The sequence below is a fragment of the Monocercomonoides exilis genome (assembly GCF_001643675.1).
Source record: "Monocercomonoides exilis strain PA203 chromosome Unknown scaffold39-1025343, whole genome shotgun sequence".
Lineage (NCBI taxonomy): Eukaryota > Preaxostyla > Oxymonadida > Polymastigidae > Monocercomonoides > Monocercomonoides exilis.
This window is the reverse complement of record NW_027150584.1, coordinates 71,398-92,312: the sequence shown is the minus strand read 5'-3', so window position 1 is coordinate 92,312 and position 20,915 is coordinate 71,398. Positions and strand designations below refer to the sequence as shown.

At 39.6% G+C, this 20,915-nt stretch overlaps 4 protein-coding genes across 4 annotated transcripts; 2 read left to right on the top strand and 2 right to left on the bottom strand.

Moving 5' to 3' along the window:
* Positions 1 to 610: 610 nt before the first annotated feature.
* On the top strand, positions 611 to 7,519 carry MONOS_10537 (putative Phosphatidylinositol 3,4,5-trisphosphate 3-phosphatase; the record flags this gene model as incomplete). Its single annotated transcript, XM_067862995.1, has 5 exons — positions 611 to 716; positions 826 to 1,097; positions 1,155 to 1,364; positions 1,482 to 2,051; positions 2,235 to 7,519. The coding sequence occupies 5 exons, from the start codon at positions 611 to 613 to the stop codon at positions 7,215 to 7,217; spliced, it is 6,141 nt and encodes a 2,046-aa protein (XP_067722898.1). The 3' UTR covers positions 7,218 to 7,519.
* MONOS_10538 (uncharacterized protein) lies at positions 7,519 to 7,984 on the bottom strand (the record flags this gene model as incomplete). Its single annotated transcript, XM_067862996.1, has 3 exons — positions 7,519 to 7,625; positions 7,706 to 7,820; positions 7,865 to 7,984. 3 exons carry the CDS (start codon positions 7,982 to 7,984, stop codon positions 7,519 to 7,521), a joined length of 342 nt encoding a protein of 113 aa, XP_067722897.1.
* Positions 7,985 to 9,615: 1,631 nt separating this feature from the next.
* Positions 9,616 to 18,522, top strand: MONOS_10539 (uncharacterized protein; the record flags this gene model as incomplete). Its single annotated transcript, XM_067862997.1, has 1 exon — positions 9,616 to 18,522. The coding sequence occupies one exon, from the start codon at positions 9,616 to 9,618 to the stop codon at positions 17,971 to 17,973; it is 8,358 nt and encodes a 2,785-aa protein (XP_067722896.1). The 3' UTR covers positions 17,974 to 18,522.
* A 783-nt stretch (positions 18,523 to 19,305) lies between these two features.
* On the bottom strand, positions 19,306 to 20,618 carry MONOS_10540 (putative DDE superfamily endonuclease; the record flags this gene model as incomplete). The annotated part of the gene is made up of 3 exons (XM_067862999.1): positions 19,306 to 20,040; positions 20,097 to 20,237; positions 20,283 to 20,618. 3 exons carry the CDS (start codon positions 20,616 to 20,618, stop codon positions 19,306 to 19,308), a joined length of 1,212 nt encoding a protein of 403 aa, XP_067722895.1.
* Positions 20,619 to 20,915: the final 297 nt, after the last annotated feature.

The window sequence follows — 20,915 nt, the reverse complement described above, 5'->3', positions numbered from 1 at the left end:
AATGATGTACATAAATTGCTATCTGAGCTAAATCGACCGTTTGATGAAGTGAGAAATTCTGAGAATGTGGTTGTTGGTATTTGCCCAATTTTCTCTTTCTTAAAAGTGAAATCAAAAGAAACTCACTTTGTTTGAAATTTCAAAACGAAATGTAAGTTTATAATTTATTATTTATTGTTGAAATTTAAAAATGTGAATCTTTGTAACTGTTATTCTTGAAATAAAATACGGAGTTTCATTTTTCATTTCTTAATGTTACAATTTAATCGATTTTTTCTTGGAATTTTACGAAATAAATCACATCTGAAAAGATGATTTTTTTGCATTCTTCATTTAGCTAACTCTGTATGTTATTTCTTATAGTTTTCATTCAAATATTCTCAAAATCCAATAATGCCAAAATATTGTATTTACTGAAACATAATAAGCATAGCTAGTCTCGAATTTTTGTGCATACCGGCTTTGATTATTGATTTATTTAGATTAAAAGACAAAAATAAAATATTATGGCTAATGTTGATCGACAATAATTAAAAAATTCACATTCTCTTAAAAGGAGGATTACAACAAAGCAAGCATAAGAGATTCAACTGTGAATTAATAAGAAAACATGAGCATACAAGCTCTTATTCGGTCAAAAGTCTCTGGAAGCAGAGTGAGATATATTACTGATAAATACAATCTTGACTTGACATACATTACAAATCGCATTATTGGTATTGCTAAAATATAAACTTTATTTTTTCTAGTTGTAATATATGATGATATTGTTCTTTTATTTCTTTAACAAAAATTTTTTATGAACAACAATCAATATTCATTCAGCGATGGGTCTGCCTTCAGAAGGAATCGAAGGAATTTACAGAAATAGACTTAGTGAAGTTGCGGAGCTGTTGGAAGAAAAGCATAAAGATCACTATATGGTTATTAATTTATCTCAAAAAGAGTATGATTATTCAAAATTCCAAAACAGAGTTCAAGACTGTGGATTTCCGGATCATCATCCACCGCAATTGCATCAACTATTTATTGTATGCAAAAACATTCATGCATGGATGGAAGGTGATCCAGCAAATGTTATTGCGGTTCATTGCCAGGTATTATCCATTATTTTGTTTAAAACTCGATATTTAATTGTTTTATCATAAACTCAGGCGGGAAAGGGGCGCACTGGAGTTGTAATTTGTTGTTATTTATTGTACTCTGGTGTGTTTTCTTCTGCTCGAGAGGCAATGTATTACTTTGCAATGAAAAGAGCACAAAAACCGATGGGTGGAGTGGCTGTGCCTTCTCAAAGAAGATATGTTGAATACTTCGGAAAGATCATTAACAGGGACGCATATCCGTCTCAGCAGCCAATAAAGGTTCGATTTTGTTTTTGCCAATTTCTTTTTATATTTGAAAAATAATTTTTTGACATGGCTTAAATATTTGAAACATTTAAATTGTGATGCTGACTTAATCTATTTGCCTTTGAACAGATAGCGTCCATCATGTTTGTGACCGTTCCGCTGGCAGATTCGTCTGGCGGGATCTGCCCTTTTTACACAATCAAAGTGCAGAACAAAGTTGTATATGACTCGCGTTTCGATCCAGTGACAAGGCATCCTCTTCCGCAGCCCCCGAGATACTACCAGAAAGGAGACGAAGTGATTAACCTGCACTGCAACGTGGTTGTCAGCGGAGATGTGCTCATCACATTCTATCACTTGCCAAATACTGTGCAAAGCTCATCGTCATCATCTTCTTCTTCGTCTTCGTCGTCTTCTTCTTCTTCTTCATATTCAACGTCATTACAGTCTTCATCTTCTACCCAGCATCCGTCTTTGCCGGCAAACCTCCCATCATATTTCAAGCGAAAAGGCGTCTATCTGTTCCGCTATGGGTTCCATGCCGGAATGCACCACCCACATTCAGTGCTGTCTCTGAAGATGACTGAAGTGGACTGTGCAAAACACATCAAGTTCAAAAAGGGCTTCAGATTGGACACTCTCTTCACACACGTGGGAAAAGAAGATTACGTCCCGAATTACCCGCGCTTTGATTGGGATGTGTGTTGGCATTGTTACTTTAGATTATTTATTTATTTATTGATTTATTTATTTATTTTGGATATTTCTTTTGTGGTTTCTTTTTTACACTTTTAAACCTTTTTTATTTGATCTTTATTTTTCTTTTCTTTTTGAAAAAATCATATTTTGTAAATTGCCTTTTCTGATTAATTCCAATAACAGGTTCTCATCCCTCCAATTTCCTCTGTTTCTTCTCTTTCTTCGCTTCCTTTTGCCAATCAATCAATGCCCTCTTCTCTCATCCCAGTTGCTCCTCCAATCTTCTCATCAACAACATCTTCTTCTTCTTCTGCCTTACAATCTTCTTCTCCAACTTCTTCCACTTCTTCTTCTTCTTCTTCTTCTTCTATTTCCTCTCCTTTATCATCATCTTCTTCTTTCACTTCTTCTTCTTCTTCTTCTTCTTCTTCTATCATCACCACCTCCTCTTCCTCTTCCACCACTCTTTCTCCTTATCTCCCATCCCACACCGTCCTCAAGCCCTTTCCTTCCCACAGAGCCCCCCACTCCTCCCTCGAATTCTTCCCTCTTCCTCTCTCTTCCCTTCTCCTCTCTTCCCTCTCCTTCGCCACGCTTTCTGCCTCTCTCCGCTCGCCCGTCGCGTCGGCTGCTGTTTCTACCTCGTTTGTGGCGGCTGGCTCTGTCTTTGGCGAGGTTGTGGTGGTTGATGCAAAGAACGACGAGACGCTGTTCAGAACAAAGACACACGATAAGTCCAGCATCACTGCACTGGTGTGGGTGGAGAGAGAGGAAGAAGAGGGAGAAAAGGAAGAAACGGAAGGAGAAAGGGAAGGAGAAGGAGAGAAAGAGGAGGAAGATGCAAAAAAAGAAGAGAAATTGCAAAGAGAATATGAAAAGGAAGAATTCAACAAGCAGATGAAGAGCATTTATGAGCTTGCGGCGAAGTTGAAAGAGCCCTTTTCTCCTTCTGTCTCATCTGCACTCACTCCTACCTCTTCTCCCAGTGCATCTCAGTTCTCTTCTTCTTCTTCTTCTCCATCTATTTCTTCTTCTGATTCTTCTTCTGATTCTTCTCCAGCCACAAACAGATTTGAACAGCTTTCTCCGTCTCTTCGTGATGCAAGCCATTCTTCCAATCAGCAAGACACACAAAATTCTTCTTCTGAATCTTCTTCGTTGTCATTGCAGAGCTCTCAAACAAGTTCAGATTCATCTTCAAATGCAACAAATGCGAATGGAAATCAATCACTTCAGTTTTCTTTTCCGGTTCTTCCTTCTGCATCATCATCATCAGAATCATCATCATCATCTTCTTCTTCTTCTTCTTCTTCTCTTTCGCCATCGCTATCATCTCTTTCATTGATATCATCTTCTGTTCCTTCTTCATTTCACTCCACAGACGATTCTGTGACTTCTTCTGAGAATAACATCAACAACCCTCCTCTTTCCTCTTCTTCACATGCACTTCATTCATTTCATCAGCCCTCTTCCACATCAGACATTTCAACTGCTTCCACTTCAGTTTCTCCTTCCACTTCTTCTCCTTCTTCTGGTTATTTTTCATCTTCTTCATACTCTTCTTCCTCTTCCTCTTCTTCCTCTTCCTCTTCTTCCTCTTCTTCCTCTTCTTCCTCTTCTTCCTCTTCTTCCTCTTCTTCCTCTTCTTCCTCCTCCTCCTCCTCCTCTCCAACCTCCAAACAATCTCACCATCTCCACTTTGCCCCCTCAAAGCATCGTCCTCATCTGCTTCTGGTGGGAACAGCCTCAGGTGTTGTGTCTGTGTTTGCATTCCCTTCCTTCACACTCATCCACAGCTGCACTGTCTCTCTCTCGTCTGTCACGTCCCTCAGATGGATAAGAAGAAAGAAGGAGAAGAAGAATGGAAGTGGGGAGGATAAGAAAGAGAAGAAGAAAGGTGGGGAAGAAGAGAAGAATTATAAGATAACAGCCACAGGTGCAGATGATACAGTTGCTGATGCTGATGCTAATGCAAGTGCAGTTGATGCCAGGATCAATTCAAATTCTATGCTCAAAGAAAAATCCGAAGAAGGAGATGAAAAAGAAGAAAAAGGAAATAATGCAAAACAACCGAACGAGAACTCTAACGATTCTGAATCGTCTACCTCTTCTTCAAACAAGCGCCTTGAAGAAGAATTAAAAGCAGCAGAAGAAGGAAGTGACGATGTTATTGTCGTTGGGTGTGATGATGGCGAGGTTATCATTTGGTCTCTGCAGAAAGGAGAGATTCATCAGTTCAGCGCCTCTTCTGAGGCTGTCACAGACATTGCGCTTTCGTCTTCTCCATTTATTGTGGATGAAGCCAATGAAGATGCTGGTAATGTGTGCAATGGGCTGAATGAAGGAAGAAATAGAGAAGGAAATAAATCTATTGCTGCAACTGTAGCTGCAATCAACCAGAATGTCAATGGGAACTGTGGAGTGAATGTGTCTGTAATATCTTCTTTGTCTTCCTTGTCTGCTTTGTCTGATGAGTCTGTTATTTCGCAGATCAGCTCAGCCACTCGGCAGAACATCCTCCCCAGCAGAACAAGCAGCTTTGTCGCAGTCACGCCACACTCAACAGCAAGCGCAGGGTTGAATGCAGATGTCAATTCGAATGAGTTGAGAGTGTCGCGACTGCGAGTGAACAATAACAAGATAGAAGAAGAAGAAGAAAGAGAAGGAGATGTTGGAGATTCACATTCTATTTCTCCTTTTGAGGAAGACGATGAGTATGGCACGTATGAGTGTGTGGATGAGAGCGATGCAGTAATCAAAGAGAGCATTCTGATTGACGAAGATGGCTACAGACTGCTTTCAAGGGACGACTTTGCAGATAGGAGAAGCGTGAAAGTGGAGGTTGAGGAGGAAGAGGAAGAGAAGGAAGAGAAGGAGGAAGGTAAAAAGGAAGGTGATGCAAGTGAAGGGAAGGTGAAAGGAAAAGGAAAAGTAGATGACAAAAGCCATATACCAAAACAAAAGAATGATGAAGATGTGCAAAAAGAAATAAAAAGTGAACGAAACGATGCGAAAGCAGTAAAAGAAGCAAAAGATGCTGAAAATGGAATAAAAGAGAAGGAGATAGAGGAAGAAGGTGAGGAAGAGGAAGAGGAAAGTGAAGAAGTTGAAGAAAGTGAAGAGGAAGAAGAGGAAGAGGAGAAAGAAGAAGAAGAAGATAAAGGTGATGCCGACGAAGGTGAAGACGACGAATATGAAAAGCTGAATGCAGAAGATGGAGAAGAAGAAGAGGAAGACGAAGAAGGAGAATGGGGTGAGGACAACATCAGCTTCGACGGGTGTGACATTGACGATCTGATAGGGATTGTGCAGCTGATGAGCAAGAAGAGCAAGAAAAGAGAGGAGAAAAGAAAGGAGATGGAGCAGAAGCTGAACGAGTCGAAAATCAAAGAGCAGCCTTTGAAGAGAAGCACCTCCAAGCACAAAGATCTGTTTCCTGAGGCTGTTTTCTTTGCGCCGTTTGCTGTGAACACACTGGAGAATGAGAAAGAAGGAGAGAAAGAGAGAGAGAAATGGAAAGGAAAGGGAGAAGGAAAGGGAAAGGAAAGTGGCATTGAAGGCTTCTCTTCATTTAGTCACTACTCTCCTCTTCACCGCTCTGTTTCTCCTTATTCGGCAGCCCATCCATTTCTTGCTCCGCCAGCTGATCCTCAATCATCACTGCCTTCTTTCTTAACATCCTCGCTGCTCGAAAGCAAACCACCACCGCCTCTCAACATTGCTCATCTGATGCACTCATCATCATCATCTTCTTCTTCTTCTTCTTTGTCATCATCATCATTATCGTTGTCTAATGCGATTCCTGTTCCTCCTGTCTCGATGGATTCACCTGCTTCATGTTCTTCTTCCTCCTCCTCCTCATTATCTTCTGCTACTGCTGCTTCTGCTACTGCTTCTGCTTGCTCAATTTCTGTCTCTCCATCATCATCATCATCATCATCTTTTTCTTCTCAGTCTCATCCTCTTCCTCCTCCTCCACTAACCACGCCTGACACATTGACTGATTCATCGTCATCATCATCTTCTTCTTCTTCTTCTCTTAGCTCTTCTTCTCTGTCTTCTTCAACATCCTCAGAATCCTCTTCACTTCAGCATTTTCATTCACAGTCAGCTTCTTCACCTCATTTTAATCCAATTTATCTCCTTTCCATTTCCTCCTCTGGCACAATCTCTCATTTTGCCTTGGACTCTTCTTCTTCTTCTTCTTCTTCTTCTTCTTCCACCAAAATCTCCTCCTCCTCTTCCTCCTCCTCTGCACCTTCTCTTCTTTCCTCCTATTCTCTTATGAATTCCCCTCATCTTCTGTCTCTCGCTGCCTCTTCCACACGCATTGTAGTTGCCTCTGACGATGGCACCCTCCGCTTTCTGAGCAATGAAAAGCTGAAGAAGATAAAGACAGTCCAGACAGAGAACAGAAGCAGCGTGCACTCCATGTTCTGGATCGGAGAAAATCAGTGCTCGGAGAATTATAAGCTTTCGGAGAATTTCGAAAGAGGGAAATCTCGATTGAATTCTCCGGGATCTGCAGATTCGAATGTGTTGTCCTCTCCATCTTCGTCTGTCAGTCACAACTCATTTGACATTCCTGCTCTTCTGTCTTTCAATAAGCCATTGTCGTTTCCACCTGCAAAGATTGAATCAGCATCTACCAATTTGCTTGTGAATTCATCATCTTCTTCTTCTCCGTCTTCTTCTTCTTCTTCTTCGTCTTCGTCTTCTTCCTCGTCTTCTTCTCCAACTACGAATCCTCCTCCTTTATCTTCTCCGTACTCATCTCCTTCTTCTTCTTCTTCTTCTTCTTCTTCTTCTTCTTCTTCTTCTTCTTCTTCTATTTCATCAACAATCTCACCTTCTTCTCTCCTTCTCACAGCCTTTTCTGACGGTATCGGAAGCGGTAAAGCCTCTCTTGTTTTGTGGGATCCACAAGACGGCACGCAGCTCTGTTGGTTTTCTCTGCCTTCCACTGCTGCTTCTTGCTCGTCCTCTTCTCTTTTTGCCCTGGGCGACAAGAGAGGAAAGCTTCATATAATTGATTTCTCCCGTTTTGTCCCTCTTTTCTGTGTTGCAAAGGATTTGTTTCCCCATTGCTTGCCTCAAAGACATGGGAAAATACCTTGTCCTCCTCCTTCTCGTGCTATGTCTCCACCAGTTGTTCGTAAATTGTAAGTTAATAATTGATTAGGACTTCTTTCTTTTGTATATGATTAAGACATTATTTAATGATATATGAGTTGTCTGTAAATATTTTCCAAACTTTTCTGTTTTCTGTTGTGTGTTTATTATTATTGAATTTTTGAAATTTTTGCTGATTTATTCCTGTTGTTTGTTCTCTATTGTAGATGTTCCGTCGGTGAAATCTTTATTAATTAAAAATTTTCAATTTCATTATTTAGTTTTCATTTTTAATAAAAATAATTACAATTCAATTCAGTTTGAAAAAACGCAAGTAAAAAAACATTTTACAAAATTAAAGTTCTTCCTTTTTTGTATCATCATGAAAACATTGAACTCCAACTTTTTTCTTCATCATTGCAATATCTTTCAATTCTCCTGTTTGGTAATACCTTTGAACCTCTTTTGTGGCAATTTATAAATAATAGCACGTTTAAAAATAGATAAAGCAGAAATTTCATTAAACAAAACTAATCTCGAACCTCTAAGACCACCTATGTAACGAGCCTCGCATATAACAGCAGGATACACTTGCCAAACCCCATAGTGTGGTTCCCAATTTTGAAGGAGAGAGCGCAATGTGTATTGAGTGTGCCCCTGAACGACAATATTTATTAAAATCAAACAAAATAAATGCAAACAAGAGATTCAGGATCAACAATCTCGGCCTTCGCTTGAACTTGTTGAAAAAAAGACTTCATAATTTGAACATCTGCTCCCATCGGATTTCCAATAATAAGTGTGTGCTCTTCCATAACCATGTCATCGAATGTTTTATTACCAGTGAACACTAGAGCACAAAAGCAGCTTTGTAGCAAAATGAATATCAAAGAAAACATTTATCCAGAAATTTTTAATAAATTTATGGGTTCAAAAAATTTAAATTAACAATTATCTTCATAGAATCGGCTATTTGTTGCCATAAATGCTGATTCGGGGAACGTTTGTTGCTTGGCTACTCATATTTTATTTAGCACTCGGATCAATTCATGAAAAACTTGATGAAACGGCTGAATTACGATGTTTAAAGACTTTGCAGGAATTGTCATTTTGCAAAGTCCAATTAAATTCAGAAAAATTAAACAAATGCGCGCATGTTGCTCCCTCATTTTATAATTGCATCTCCCCTGATGGACACTCAGAACTTCGTTCGCTGTTTAAAATAAGCAATTCTTCGATTGAACTGAAATATCTCGAGATCAGAGCATCCGCAGCAAAAGCGATAGCTATTACACACACAGACTCCATTCTTTCTATTGTTTCGTCAGTCATTGTTCCTTCAGGAAAAGGACAAGAATCGTTGTTTTGTTCTTCTAGTGGATGCTTTCAGCTGAGAAATATAAGTCTCGAATTTTCAATGGGACCTCGTCTTGCTCCAACTTTTATGTCATCGTCTCCTTCTTCTTGTCCTTCTGCCGAACTTTGTCATAACTTAATTTTTGTGGCTCAATCTTCGTTTTCGTCTTTTTCGTTTTCATCCTCTTCTCCTCTTCTTGGAAATTTTTTGGGGCAACGTGTTTCAATGGATTCGTGCGATTTTCAAAATGTTTCATCTTGCATTGAAAGCGATAACCATTTTATTTCTCCTCCAAGTTTTATGAAGATGCATAATTGCATTTTCAATGAGGTTACAGCTCCGTTTGACGGTGGATTAACAGATGGAATACATTCAACGGACGGATTTATTGCTCAAAATTGCACTTTTTCTCATTATTATGAAGCAGGGTATGCTCAAACATTCACAGATCCACAAATTTTAACTGCAAACAACACAATTCAATTTGAAGATTGCTTATTTTCAGTTACTGGGGCAATTGCACTAAACATATTCAATTCAACAAATGTTACGATTGATAAGTGTACGTTTGTTAATTGTTCAAATGTACCAATAAACATAGAGAGAGTTTTGAATTTTTCAGTCACTGAATCGAATTTTGATAATTGTTTTGATCTTTCGCGCTGTGGTGGGTCAATTTGCTGCAATAGAATATCCAATGATTTAATAACGAAATGCACCTTTCACAATTCGACTGCGTATCGTGACGGAGGAGCATTGCACTTAAATTATGGTTCTCCAAGCAAAATATTTCAGTGCTTCTTTCATAATTGTTCAGAAATTGGTTCATCCGGCGTATATGGCGGGGGTGCAATATGGATCGGTGACTCGGAAATAATAGCCATATCTGATTGCGAATTCTTGAATTGCTCAACGAGTCAAAAAGGAGGCGCAGTTCTCTTTTCGAGTGATGGTGGAAATCACACATTTGATTCAGCATCTATCAAATTCTGTTTCTTTGACAACAACACAGCAACGCTTGGAGCACACGACGTTGGAATTCTCCAAAATTGGACCAAGATATTTGCTCCTGAATGGTTTGTTGAGTGTCGGACAATGACAGACAAAGCACAAAGAATAATGAATGACACGAGCGATGTGAGCGGATGGGTGAAATTCGGATATTTTGAAGAAATAAAAGTGAATTACGAAGAAGGAATCGACAAACGTGCGTGCGGATTGAACCTGAGAAAGTGCCAAACAATTTCTTTCACAAGAAATGTCATTGATCTTACAAAAAACTCTCCTACAGTTATTTCAGTTGACCCCTCATCGTATTCTGTGAACAATTACGAAATCGAATCAGCAAGAATTGAATTTAATAATGCTGGAAATGGTAAGGTCACAGTCGTTTCATCGATATCTTCTGGCGCTTTGTTTGCTGTTTCTACAGGATCTCTGAAAATCTCTTCTTTCGACATTGTCCATGACACAGAAAAATCGTCGAAGACAATTTCTCTTTTTTTGCTCTCTTCGACAGGAACAATGACTTTGCAAAATTGCAATATTTCTGTTGACTCTGGAAACACGGAATCAAACCCACTTAAAGAGTCGCTTTTTGTGTTGAGAGGAGGAAGTGCAAATATTGAGGGGACAACCATTAATCCTATCGTCTTTGCCTCAAAAGCAGCTATCACTTTCTCAGAAGGATGCGATTTAGTGATCGATAACTCGACATTTTTGAATGTGCTGAGGCAAAGTGGGAGCGGAGGAGGAATCGAAGGTGTTGTTGGTACAGGGAAAAGCTTGCAAATTAAAGGAGGATCGATGAATGGATGCGTCACAGGCAGCGGAAACGGTGGGGGAATGGCACTGAGAACGAAAGCAGATTCTTCGATTAAGATAATTCAGACCGAGAACGGGGGAGTTGGAACTTCATTAATTTCATGCACATCTCAAACAGGGGGAGGAAGCGGAGGATTAGGCGGGGGTATTTATTTGTATGTTGAGGATATCAATGGAGCAGATCTTGGACTTAAGGGAACAACTTTTTCTGAATGTTCTGCTTCAAAAGGAAACAACATTTTTGTGGACGGATATAATCTATCGCAAATTGTTACGAAGGAAAATTTTGAAATTGACTTCAACGAATCAGACTTTCGGGCAATGGAAGGATTCGAACGATCAACAACTGCAGAGTCGTTTTCTATTCCTTTAGTCACATATCTTAGAGCATTTAATGGAACTGTATATGTTGCTGGAAGTGATGGTCATGATTACTCTGGCTGTGGTTTTTCGGATAGCGCTTGTGCTTCCATGGAATATGCGATTCCGCTTCGATTTGGAAACAGAGAAAGGCAGTTTTATCTTCTTCCACCGTTTGCATTTGAACGAGCACTTGTAATTGATGAACAACCAACCACATTTATGGTGGAGCAGATAGGCACTCAAGTTAAGATTTGCGAAGATATTAGCAGCACAGGCGAGAGCATCATCAGAACAAGCAAAGACTGCTCGTTTAGTGGGATGTGCTTTTTGCTTCCTTCATCATCTGCTGTTGATTGTAAATCTGTTTTTCATTGTTGTGAGAAGAACCTGACATTGACAGATTGCTCTTTTGCCTCTGAGTCGAATCTAATTGGCATATCAATTTGCATTGTATCGAAAGGCTGCATGAGTTTTAGACAATTTGCGCTGAATGGATTGACGTTCAGCACTCGTTCATTGCTTGTAATTGAAGGAAGCGAAGCGAGCTGCATCTGCGAAAATTTAGATTGGATGAACATCTCAACGCAATCTGTGAATGCAGCAATTAAAGCGTGCGAAGGAGCATTGTTAGAAATAAGGAATTCGCAGGTTAACGGAATGACGCAAGAAGAAAGCAGCTTTATTGAGGTTATCGGTTCAGCAATAATAAACGTGAATAGTTCGACATTCAAAAGCGTACAGAGAAATCATGGGAACGGAGGGTCATTTGAGGGAGTGATAAAAGGAGGAAAAACCATGAATGTGTGGAACTGCACATTGGAGCAATGTGTTTGCAAAGAGACAGAGAATGCATTCGGTGGAGGATTGAATATGGATGTGGAAACTGGTGGGACGTTAATCATGTCGAATAACACTGTGAAAGGATGTTGCGTGAATGAAAATGTTGGAGTTGGAGGGGGGATTTATTTGAAGCTCGGAGAAAGTGGGGTGAAGTATGCAATGAAGCAGATCTTGTTTGAGGGAAACAAAGCTTGGTGGGGAAAGGATGTATTTCTTGTGTGCCCTTCACCACGGGATGCTATAACGAACCAGCAGTGGGAAGGATCTGCATTTGAAGACGAGGAAGAAGCGAACAAATGGGTGGTGGATTCTGAGACAAATGCTGTAATCAATCGCTCAGTGCTTTATTATCTGTTTCCTCCAATTCTGAATACAGTGTACATTTCGAGTGGAGGAAGCAGTGATGGGAGATGTGGAGATGATCAAGAACCGTGCATGGACCTAATGTTTGGATTCAATAAGATGAGAACGGATCAGACAACGATCCGCGTTGTTGACTCGTGCTGTTTGAGAGAGATTTTGGATCGAAACGGATTTTCTCTGACGATACGCGGGCAGTCTTTTACGAGCAAATCCTTGTTTTTGGTTGAAGCAGATGGAGGACTTGTTTTGAAAATGGAGACAAGCTCTGTATCGCTGATGCTCTCGTGCTTGAAGTTCGGTTTGCCATTAACATCAAGCGTTGAAGAATTGATATCAGTTGATGGAGGAAAGCTGTATATCGATAACTGCCAGCTCGGCGGAACATCTGCGGAGGAAGAACAGACAAACATGTGGATCATCAGAGGGAAAGAGGGATACATTCAAGTGACGAAAGTGCTACTCAGCAACGTTGCGTTTTCTGGTGGTAGCGGGATAATCTCTTTGAGCGGAGGGAGTGTGCAAATTGAAAGCTCCGAATTGACATTTGTAAAGGCAGATAGCTCTCTGGTGAATGTTACTAATTGCGAAAAAGTTGAGGTTGCTGATGGATGTATTTTCGATAACTGCAAGTCAGGAGCAAGTGAAGGAGGAGCTGTGAGGTGCAGTCTCACTGTAACTGGACGATTTTCAGTGACAAATGCGAGCATCACGAACAGCGGAATGAATGAAAACACTGGAAAAGGTGGAGGGGTTTATCTTTTGCTACCAGAAGGAACGAGTAGCGATTGCCTCTTTGGAGATATTACATTCATTAGCAATTCAGCAGAGCTTGGAAAGGATATGTTTTTGGTTTGTGACAATCTGAATGTGACAGTTACCACAACCACTTTTCAGATGAAGCTGATAAACGAGACAGGAGAGAGGGTGGCTGAGATGATGGGATATGATCGGAATTATTTCTGTGAGTCTGTGCATGATCTTTATTTGTTTTTGGTTCAATATCATTCACCAACTGTGCAAGTGTCCCCAAGTGGGTACGATATGACTGGATGTGGAAACGAACATTATCCTTGTAGCTCATTTTGGAGAGGCTTTCGGAACATCCAGGTGGATGCTTTTCAAAAGAGGATATGTATTTCTGAAGGAGCGCGTGTAGACCATTTGTATGATTTATCATCGTTTTCGATTACTTCACCTGACATTAGTAAAAAAAGCACACTCTCCATTTCTTCATCAATTTCTGAGAACTTTTCTGAAGCTGTTTTTGTGAGTTGTGATAACTTGGATTTTGAGCGTATCGTTTTCTCTCTTCCATCTTTCTTCAGTTCTGGGCAAGCTGGGCTGCTTTTGTCGACTCCTTCTTCAGAAAAAGGTCTTTCTATTAATAACTGTTCCTTCGCTTTTGATTCTTCTTCTGCTGCTGTTGCTCATCCTTCAAGTTCAAATGTTGAATGCCAGTATTATCTGATTCATTCTGTTGGAGGATTTGTACACCTGAGTTTGTGCATTGTGGATGCGAAGAGCTTTGCTGCTGTACCATTTTTGATAAAGTCATCGTTTTCTGCAACAGAATGCACGTTCAGCGGAATAGAAACTCCAAATAACTTAGAAGGAGGTGCTGTTGCATGTTATCTTTCATCAACTCAGACACTTTCTTTGCAGAAATGTGAAATGACAATATGTGCTTGTTCAGAATCCTCTGGATTTGGAGGCTTTATGTTTATTGACAGCCTTTCAGCAAGCAGTATCCAGCCATTTACACTGAAGGACGCAACGTTTTTCGATAACAGAGCGTTTGCTGGATCGAATCTTTTTATTAGAGCGGAGGAATTTAACGAATCTGTAACAAATACAACATTTTGCTTTAATTATTTGCCGTTTGCAGATGATGGAAATGCATTTGTTGGGACAGATAGCAGGTTTGAAAATACTGACTTGCTGAGGTTTTTGATCAAGTACAGTTCGAATATGATTTATGTATCGAGTAGAGGAAGCGATGTGAAGCGATGCGGAAAGGAAAACGATCCATGTGAAACATTCTGGAAAGGAATGAAGCAAATAGACACGAATGCAGAAACGAAGGAATTGTTTATTGAACATTCGTCAATTTTGGAAAACGCCTTTGAGCTATCTAACTTTTCTATTGCAGCCGTTCAAACAGACTTAGAAGAATTGGAAAAGGCCAAACTTATCCTGAAGAAACCATATATTGAAGAGATTACAGAAGGATACTTCTCAACTTCTTGGAGTTTGTCATTCACATCTATTGATATATTTCTTGACTCAACGCTGGCAGATACCGTATGCACTGTCATGTGCAGCAAAAGCGGAGCTTTGTCAATATCAGACTGTTCTCTAAGTTCGTCCAATTCAGCACACTTCTCTGATATGATATTTGCAACAATTAAGAGCGGATCTTTGGAAATTTGTGGTTTCGATATGTGTAGCTCAGTTTTTGAGGCTGTTCTATTTGAAATCTGGAGCGGATGCTGCTGTGTGTTGAAGGACATCTCTATGGAGAATGTGACAGCCAACGGAGGGATAATTCAATATGTGGATGGAAGTACATCAGAAAGGAATGAACAGCCAACAATTGAGATGAATGGGAGTGTTTTTAAAAGAGTAACTGCATCGTTCAATGGAGCAAGCGTATTTGGAAGCTGTTTTATGAGCTCGTGGGTGCTGGCGATAAATGGCTCGGAGTTTGACATGTGCCGATCGGAGATGTCAGAAAAAGGAGGAGTTGTGCTGATGATGCTGGGGAGCAGCGGGAGGTTTGAAATGAACAACAGCAAAATTACTAATTGTGGCTGCTCCCCCACGATTGGAAGAGGCGGCGGAGTGTATGTGAAGGCTGAGGGGCAAGCGTCGCTGAATTTTATATTCAAAGGATGCGAATTCAGAGGGAATGGTGCATGGAAAGGAAGAGATGTGTTTGTGGAGTGCTGGAAGATTGCAGAGCAAATCAATGAAACTCAATTTTTGCTAGATCTGCGCCCGGAGGTATACAACAGATTTGACGCGATCTACGGGATTGACGAGAAAAATTATGTTCCGGTGGATCTGATAGAGTTTGTGACAATATACCAGCAGAGCACAATCATTGTGTCATCTTTGGCAGAGAAGAACGGAACAAATGGACGGCAATGCGGGAAAGTGGATCATCCATGCGTGACTGTGGGACAAGGGCTGGAGCATATGATAATTGATTATGCAGCACGACTACTGATTGATGGATGCAGTGAGATCGAGCGGGAGTGCGACTTTGCGAAGATGGAGGTGAAATCACTTGGAAGAGAGAAGGTCAACGTGACATTTGGACAATCTCTGAGCAAGACTCGCGAATACGTAATTTTCATTGTGGATAATGTTCTGATAGAAAGTGTGAGCTTCAAATTGGCAGCTGACTCCACATTGCTGCATTCATCCCTATTTTTCATCACTTCTGGGCAAGTTTCACTTGTTTCGTGTGAATTCTGCGGGGAAGCAGATAGAGCACCAGTTGTTCCGAAACTTATTTCAGCTACACATGGAGTGCTCATTTTGGAGGAAATAAAGATGAAGAATCTGAATTGCACGAGAACCGTTGAGTGTGAAGGAGGAAGGATTCAACTACAACAGCTCTGGATGGAAAAAATACACACTGCGATAAGTTCAATATATCTGAAGAAGATGAATGGATCAATCGAGAAAGTGGAAGCATCAGATTGCGTTGTGCAGAGCGGTTCTTTCATTGAGATGGAACATGATTATCTATTGGATCCAACAATTGACGAATGTTCCATCAAACTCTCTCTCGTCAATTTAACCAAAATAACTTCATCAGATTTGACCTCTTGTCTCAATTGCCGCTTGCCTAATTACCAACTCAGTTTGTCAAACTGCACGTTTTCTGATTGTCTTTCAAGTGAAATGAAGCTTGGGGAAATGGTTGTGCTCTCAAACTGTTCTAAAGTTAATATTAAATCATGTCAGTTTGAGGGGAAGGCATCCAACAACAGCTCTCACAATTTATTCAAATTCAATAGTAGAGATGAAATCTGCAAATGGAATGGCTCGTTAATTGACTCAGAAAACAGCTCCATTTCCATTGACGAGTCTTTTATATCAAAATCACCAAATGGAGGCCTATCCATTTTTGGTGGCAATGCGTCAGTTGAAAAGGGAGAGTTTTACAATAACAATCCCTCAATCAATAAATATCCTTCCTCCAGAAGAAATATAATCTGTGCCAATTCTGGGCTGTTGGATGTTGTCAGCCTGAAAGGCGGTGATGGATTGAAGGACAACACGTCTCTTTGGATCCTCAGCGACGGATGCACTCTGTCTGGCCTGGCTGCTGAAAGGCCATCTCCGTTTTTCATGCCAACCCTCCAAGCGATCGACACAAACATAGAAGGCAATGAAGCTGTGCTGACCTTCACAGGAACCCTGCTCCTCCCCTGCAATCTGTCCTTCCGCATCATCACAGCCATCGGCGATGTGGAGCTGATCGACAGACACTATTTCCACGAAGACGGCTTTGTGTCTGAGAACAGCACAATCGCCAAAATACCAGCAGCTGTGATTTCAGATGCACCAGACACTGCAGATGTGTACGGCTGCATTCTATTTGGGGATGCCATTAATCCATCTTCAACTGAGCTTGTTATTCTGAAGAACAAAACAGAATCGAAGACTGGAAATGATAATTTGGCTGAAGGAGGAAAAGAAGTGAAATCATCATGGGCTCTAATAATCGCAGTAATATTTGTTGTTCTGTTCTTGATTGTTCTTGTTGTTGCTGTTGCCTTTATTGTTCGATGGAGAAAACAAAAAAGACGAACAAAGGAGTTGGAGATAATTGTGGAAGATACTGTTAAAAAGGATCCAAAGGCATTTGAGATGGTGACGATGGAGATGTCACCTGAGGCGCAGTGGAGGAGGGGTGAGAGGGAGGCAGAGAAGAAGAACGAAGAGAGGATAAAGAAGAGGGTGTATGAGAATAGCTTGGGACATTCGGAGTCATCAGAGCATTTGTTGAGTGAGAGTGGCTCAACAGAATATATTTTGGGAAGAGATTCAGACAAGATCCCTCAATGGATGCTGGAGAAAGCGGATGAGAAGGAGGAAGAAGAAGAGACAAGAAAGAGATCGCCTTCACCTTCCATCTCATCCACCTCAACCATATCAACAACTGATTCAGATTCAACATTTGTTCGAGGGGAAGATCTGTGCCCCACCACTTCATCCATGTCGAATCTGGTGGATGCCATGGCATGTTCATCTCCTCATGAGAAGCTGATTGTGGATTTGAGGGATTCGCTGTTCATGCTGCTGCACGGAAGGAATAAGACAAAGGAGATGGCAATTGGAAGTTTTCAACAAAGAGAGCAGACAGCTGCTCAGATCCTGTTCTGGGTGGCTAATCTCGCGCTCCACTCATTTGAAGAAATGGAAAACGGATTATCTTCGCTGGCTAATCTGAGTCCACATATTGTATTGTTCTCAGAGCACATGGTGATCTGCATTGCCCTCCACTCCGACTGCTCGTCAGATGATTCAGACACTTCATCCATCTCTTCATCGACTGTTGTAACATCTGCCAATGATGATGACGATGACGATGATTCCCTGCCATCATCTGCCTTTGAAGATGAGGATGATTTCAAAAAAGAGTGTCTGAGGTGGAAGGCACCAGAGCTGCTGATCAACAAAAAGATGATGGCCACAAAGGAGTCAGTAGCATTCTCGATCGGGATGATGTTGTGGGAATGCTTAACGCTGCAAATTCCATTTGGGGAATACGAAGCAGAAGTTGCCGGACAGAAAATTGTGAATGGAGAGAGACCGAGCATTCATGCAACTAAGGAAAGTTCGATGGTGGGGATTTTGAAAGGATGCTTATCTGCAGAAGGGAACGTCAGGCCGACTCTTTTGTGTCTGAAGAGGGAGTTTATCCAGCGCTTTCCAGCCGGGGCTGCTATGATAACAATATCAGATGCTATTGACTATGAGATGGTGGAGTCAAGTTCCCAATCTGAAAAGGAAAAGAAAACAAACGAAAAAGAAAACAATAAATGATACAAATGCAATACATTTGAAGTATTCTTCAAATTCTGTTTATTCAACAAAATTTTGCTATGTGTGTAACTAATTATAATTTTTATTTTTCCTTTATCTGTTCATAGGGTTGTTTGTCAGAATATGGATGTGTATATTTGTTAATAAGGTTTTCTGTGTGCTATTTTATGATTTTTCTTGAATAAAAAAATTAATGTTAATGATTTGAATTCCTTCATTGTAAATCCACATTTTCTTTTTGGGTTTTGAAGTTATTTGAATCGCACATGAACTTTTGAAAAGTTTCTTTTGTTTTTTGAAAAGAAAGATCCTTTTGTGTCTTTGAACTTACTTTGAAGTCTATTACTAGATTGAAAACACCATTAATCATTCTTAATTGCATATATTCATACGTATTTTTTTTTCACATTTTGAGTTTCTAACTTTGAGAAAGAAATTTATGGTTCAAACAAATTTTTCTTGAAATTTTTATCTTTTTGTAATTTTTTATATCTTTTTCACATAAATGATATGATAAATTTTTATTAATAAAAATCTAACTTCGACATGATCATTTTTATTTCTTGGTAATTATTTTTTTCCAGCAAATTGCAATTAATATATCATTTGTTGGTGATAAAATAATCATTATTCATAAGTCCCAAAAATCTTGAAATATTGAGATCACAAAAATTAAAAAAAAAGAAAATATTTCCACAAGACCGATTGAAGTGAAAATTAAAGTATCGCTTTTTTTTTTTTTTTTTTTTTTTTTTTTTTTTTTTTTTTTTTTTTTTTGAAAAGTCGCAAATGAAAAATCATTGGGTGTATTGAAATCACGCTTTATCGTGATAATTCTTGCAATTAATACGTGATACATCACCCTCAAACAAATTAAAACGATTGATAATTTTCAATAGGCAATTATTTGAAGTACAATCAAATTTGATCGATGATATTATAGAATTAAAGAAGAAATGAAATACAGTCAAATTTGGATAGGGTCATATTTTTATTAGTACACATTTTTTTATTAGTACCTAAATTTTTCGAAATGAAAAGTTCAAAAAAAAAATACAAAAAAATACAAAACTCGAATCTAATTTGCGTATGACTTTTCTTTTTCACTTTCCTCTTTCAATTTCATCAGATGATTCTTTCTCAATGTCGTTCTCATCTTGAAGTATTTTGAATTTTCTTTTCAGCTTTTAAGTGAAATTCATTATTTCTTATTTTCTTTATAGGAAATGTTTACTTCATATTTTTTCGTTTCAATATTTTTTTCAAATAATCATCCCACTCATTTAGTACATTTTCTTCCGTTATTTCTTTGCCGTGGAAGTCAAATCGATTTTAATGTGAATGAAGAGGATAAGTCGATGATTGAGGAAGCTTCATCAGGACTGACCCCGAGGAGTCTTTCAGCTCTCCGCTGCATTTGAATGCTCTTTTGATGGTAGAAGGTGATAGCGCTGAATGAATTGATTGTTGTAGAGCTTCAACAAGAGCTGTTCTTTTCGCTGCTGAAGAAGACGACGAAGGTGCTTCGTACTGTGAACTCAGCTCTGATTTGAGAACTGCAAATACTCCTCGGTCAAGTGGCTGGCAGATGTGTGTGCTGTGATGGACGAATGTCACAACATCCACATTTTCTTTTTTAAACTCTCTCCAGATTGTTGGATCTGCTCGAGAAATGTGGGAGTTGATTAGAAGCAAGCAGTGCGATTTGTCGAGTGACATGTGTTGCCTTCTTTCTTTGATTGAAGGGAGAAGAATTGTGAGTGCATATTTTCTGAACGTTGAAGATTCCATCCATACGCATTTGTTCAGCCAAATCTCAAGATTTGAAGACTGAAGAGGCTTCAATTCAACAGGAACTTTGAGCCTCAGCCACAGAATCACTAAAGGAAGTGATTGACCATCAGCTGCAACCGCCGCAATCAGTGTTGAATTCGCCATTCGTACAACAGATTCAGCGAAACCATGTTTTGCATTTCCCAGATGAACAACATTCCGATTGGAGCTATCGGGAACCCTGAGCGATGACTCCTCCACGTTGAAAATCAGTGCGTTGTTGTAACTGTTGTTCTGATGAAATCCATTGAGTATATCATTAAAGGGTTTAGAACTTGTTGGCATGATACCGCAAGCCTGTTTGCATCAACAATTTTCGGCTTTGATGTCTTCAGCTCGGGATGTTTTTTGATGAAATCGTAGGCAACTGACGCAAAATCTGCAACATCTGGAGTGTTTTCTGGCTTCAAATCATTAACAACATTTTCAATCTAATTAATATTTATAAATCCATTTCAAAGAATTGGTGTGCAAACCAGTTCACACATTTTCTTGATGGTTAAGCTTGCTCCAGACAGTGATTCTATTTTTATTTCGTACAGCACTGTTTGCTCTTTTTCGCCAATGACCACAGCAGGTCTTCCAATTTTAGAAACTAGTGGGCCTTGCCGAACAGTCTTCACCGCACGCTTGATTCGAATTTTGCTGAATTTTTTGCTGTTGTATGCATCCACAATACGCACAGCTCCATCGTTAACAATATGCGCCATTCGCTCCAGTGGATTCCGAAATTGCCGATATTTGAATGATAGCATCGCCTCACGCAGCTTCAGTTGACCCGCAGTTGATTTCCTTGCAACTTCCTTTTTCATTTTTTATTTTTTGGGTTATGATCATTAAGCCAATTTATTTATTTTTTTATATATTTCAATTTTCATAGAAATTTTATTTTTTGCACATTAAATGCGTATTTTTTTTGAATTTAATACTTTTAAACCAACCTGTAACTGATAGGATTTCAACGGGAGGCTTTAACCCCCCCCCCCCCCTCACCTTATTTCCCCCCCATAAGAAACAGGTTATGCATTCAAATGTATTTATTCAGTTGCTGATATTTTTCTTATATACCAAAAATACCATTAATAAATCGAAATGTGGGTGGCTGAATA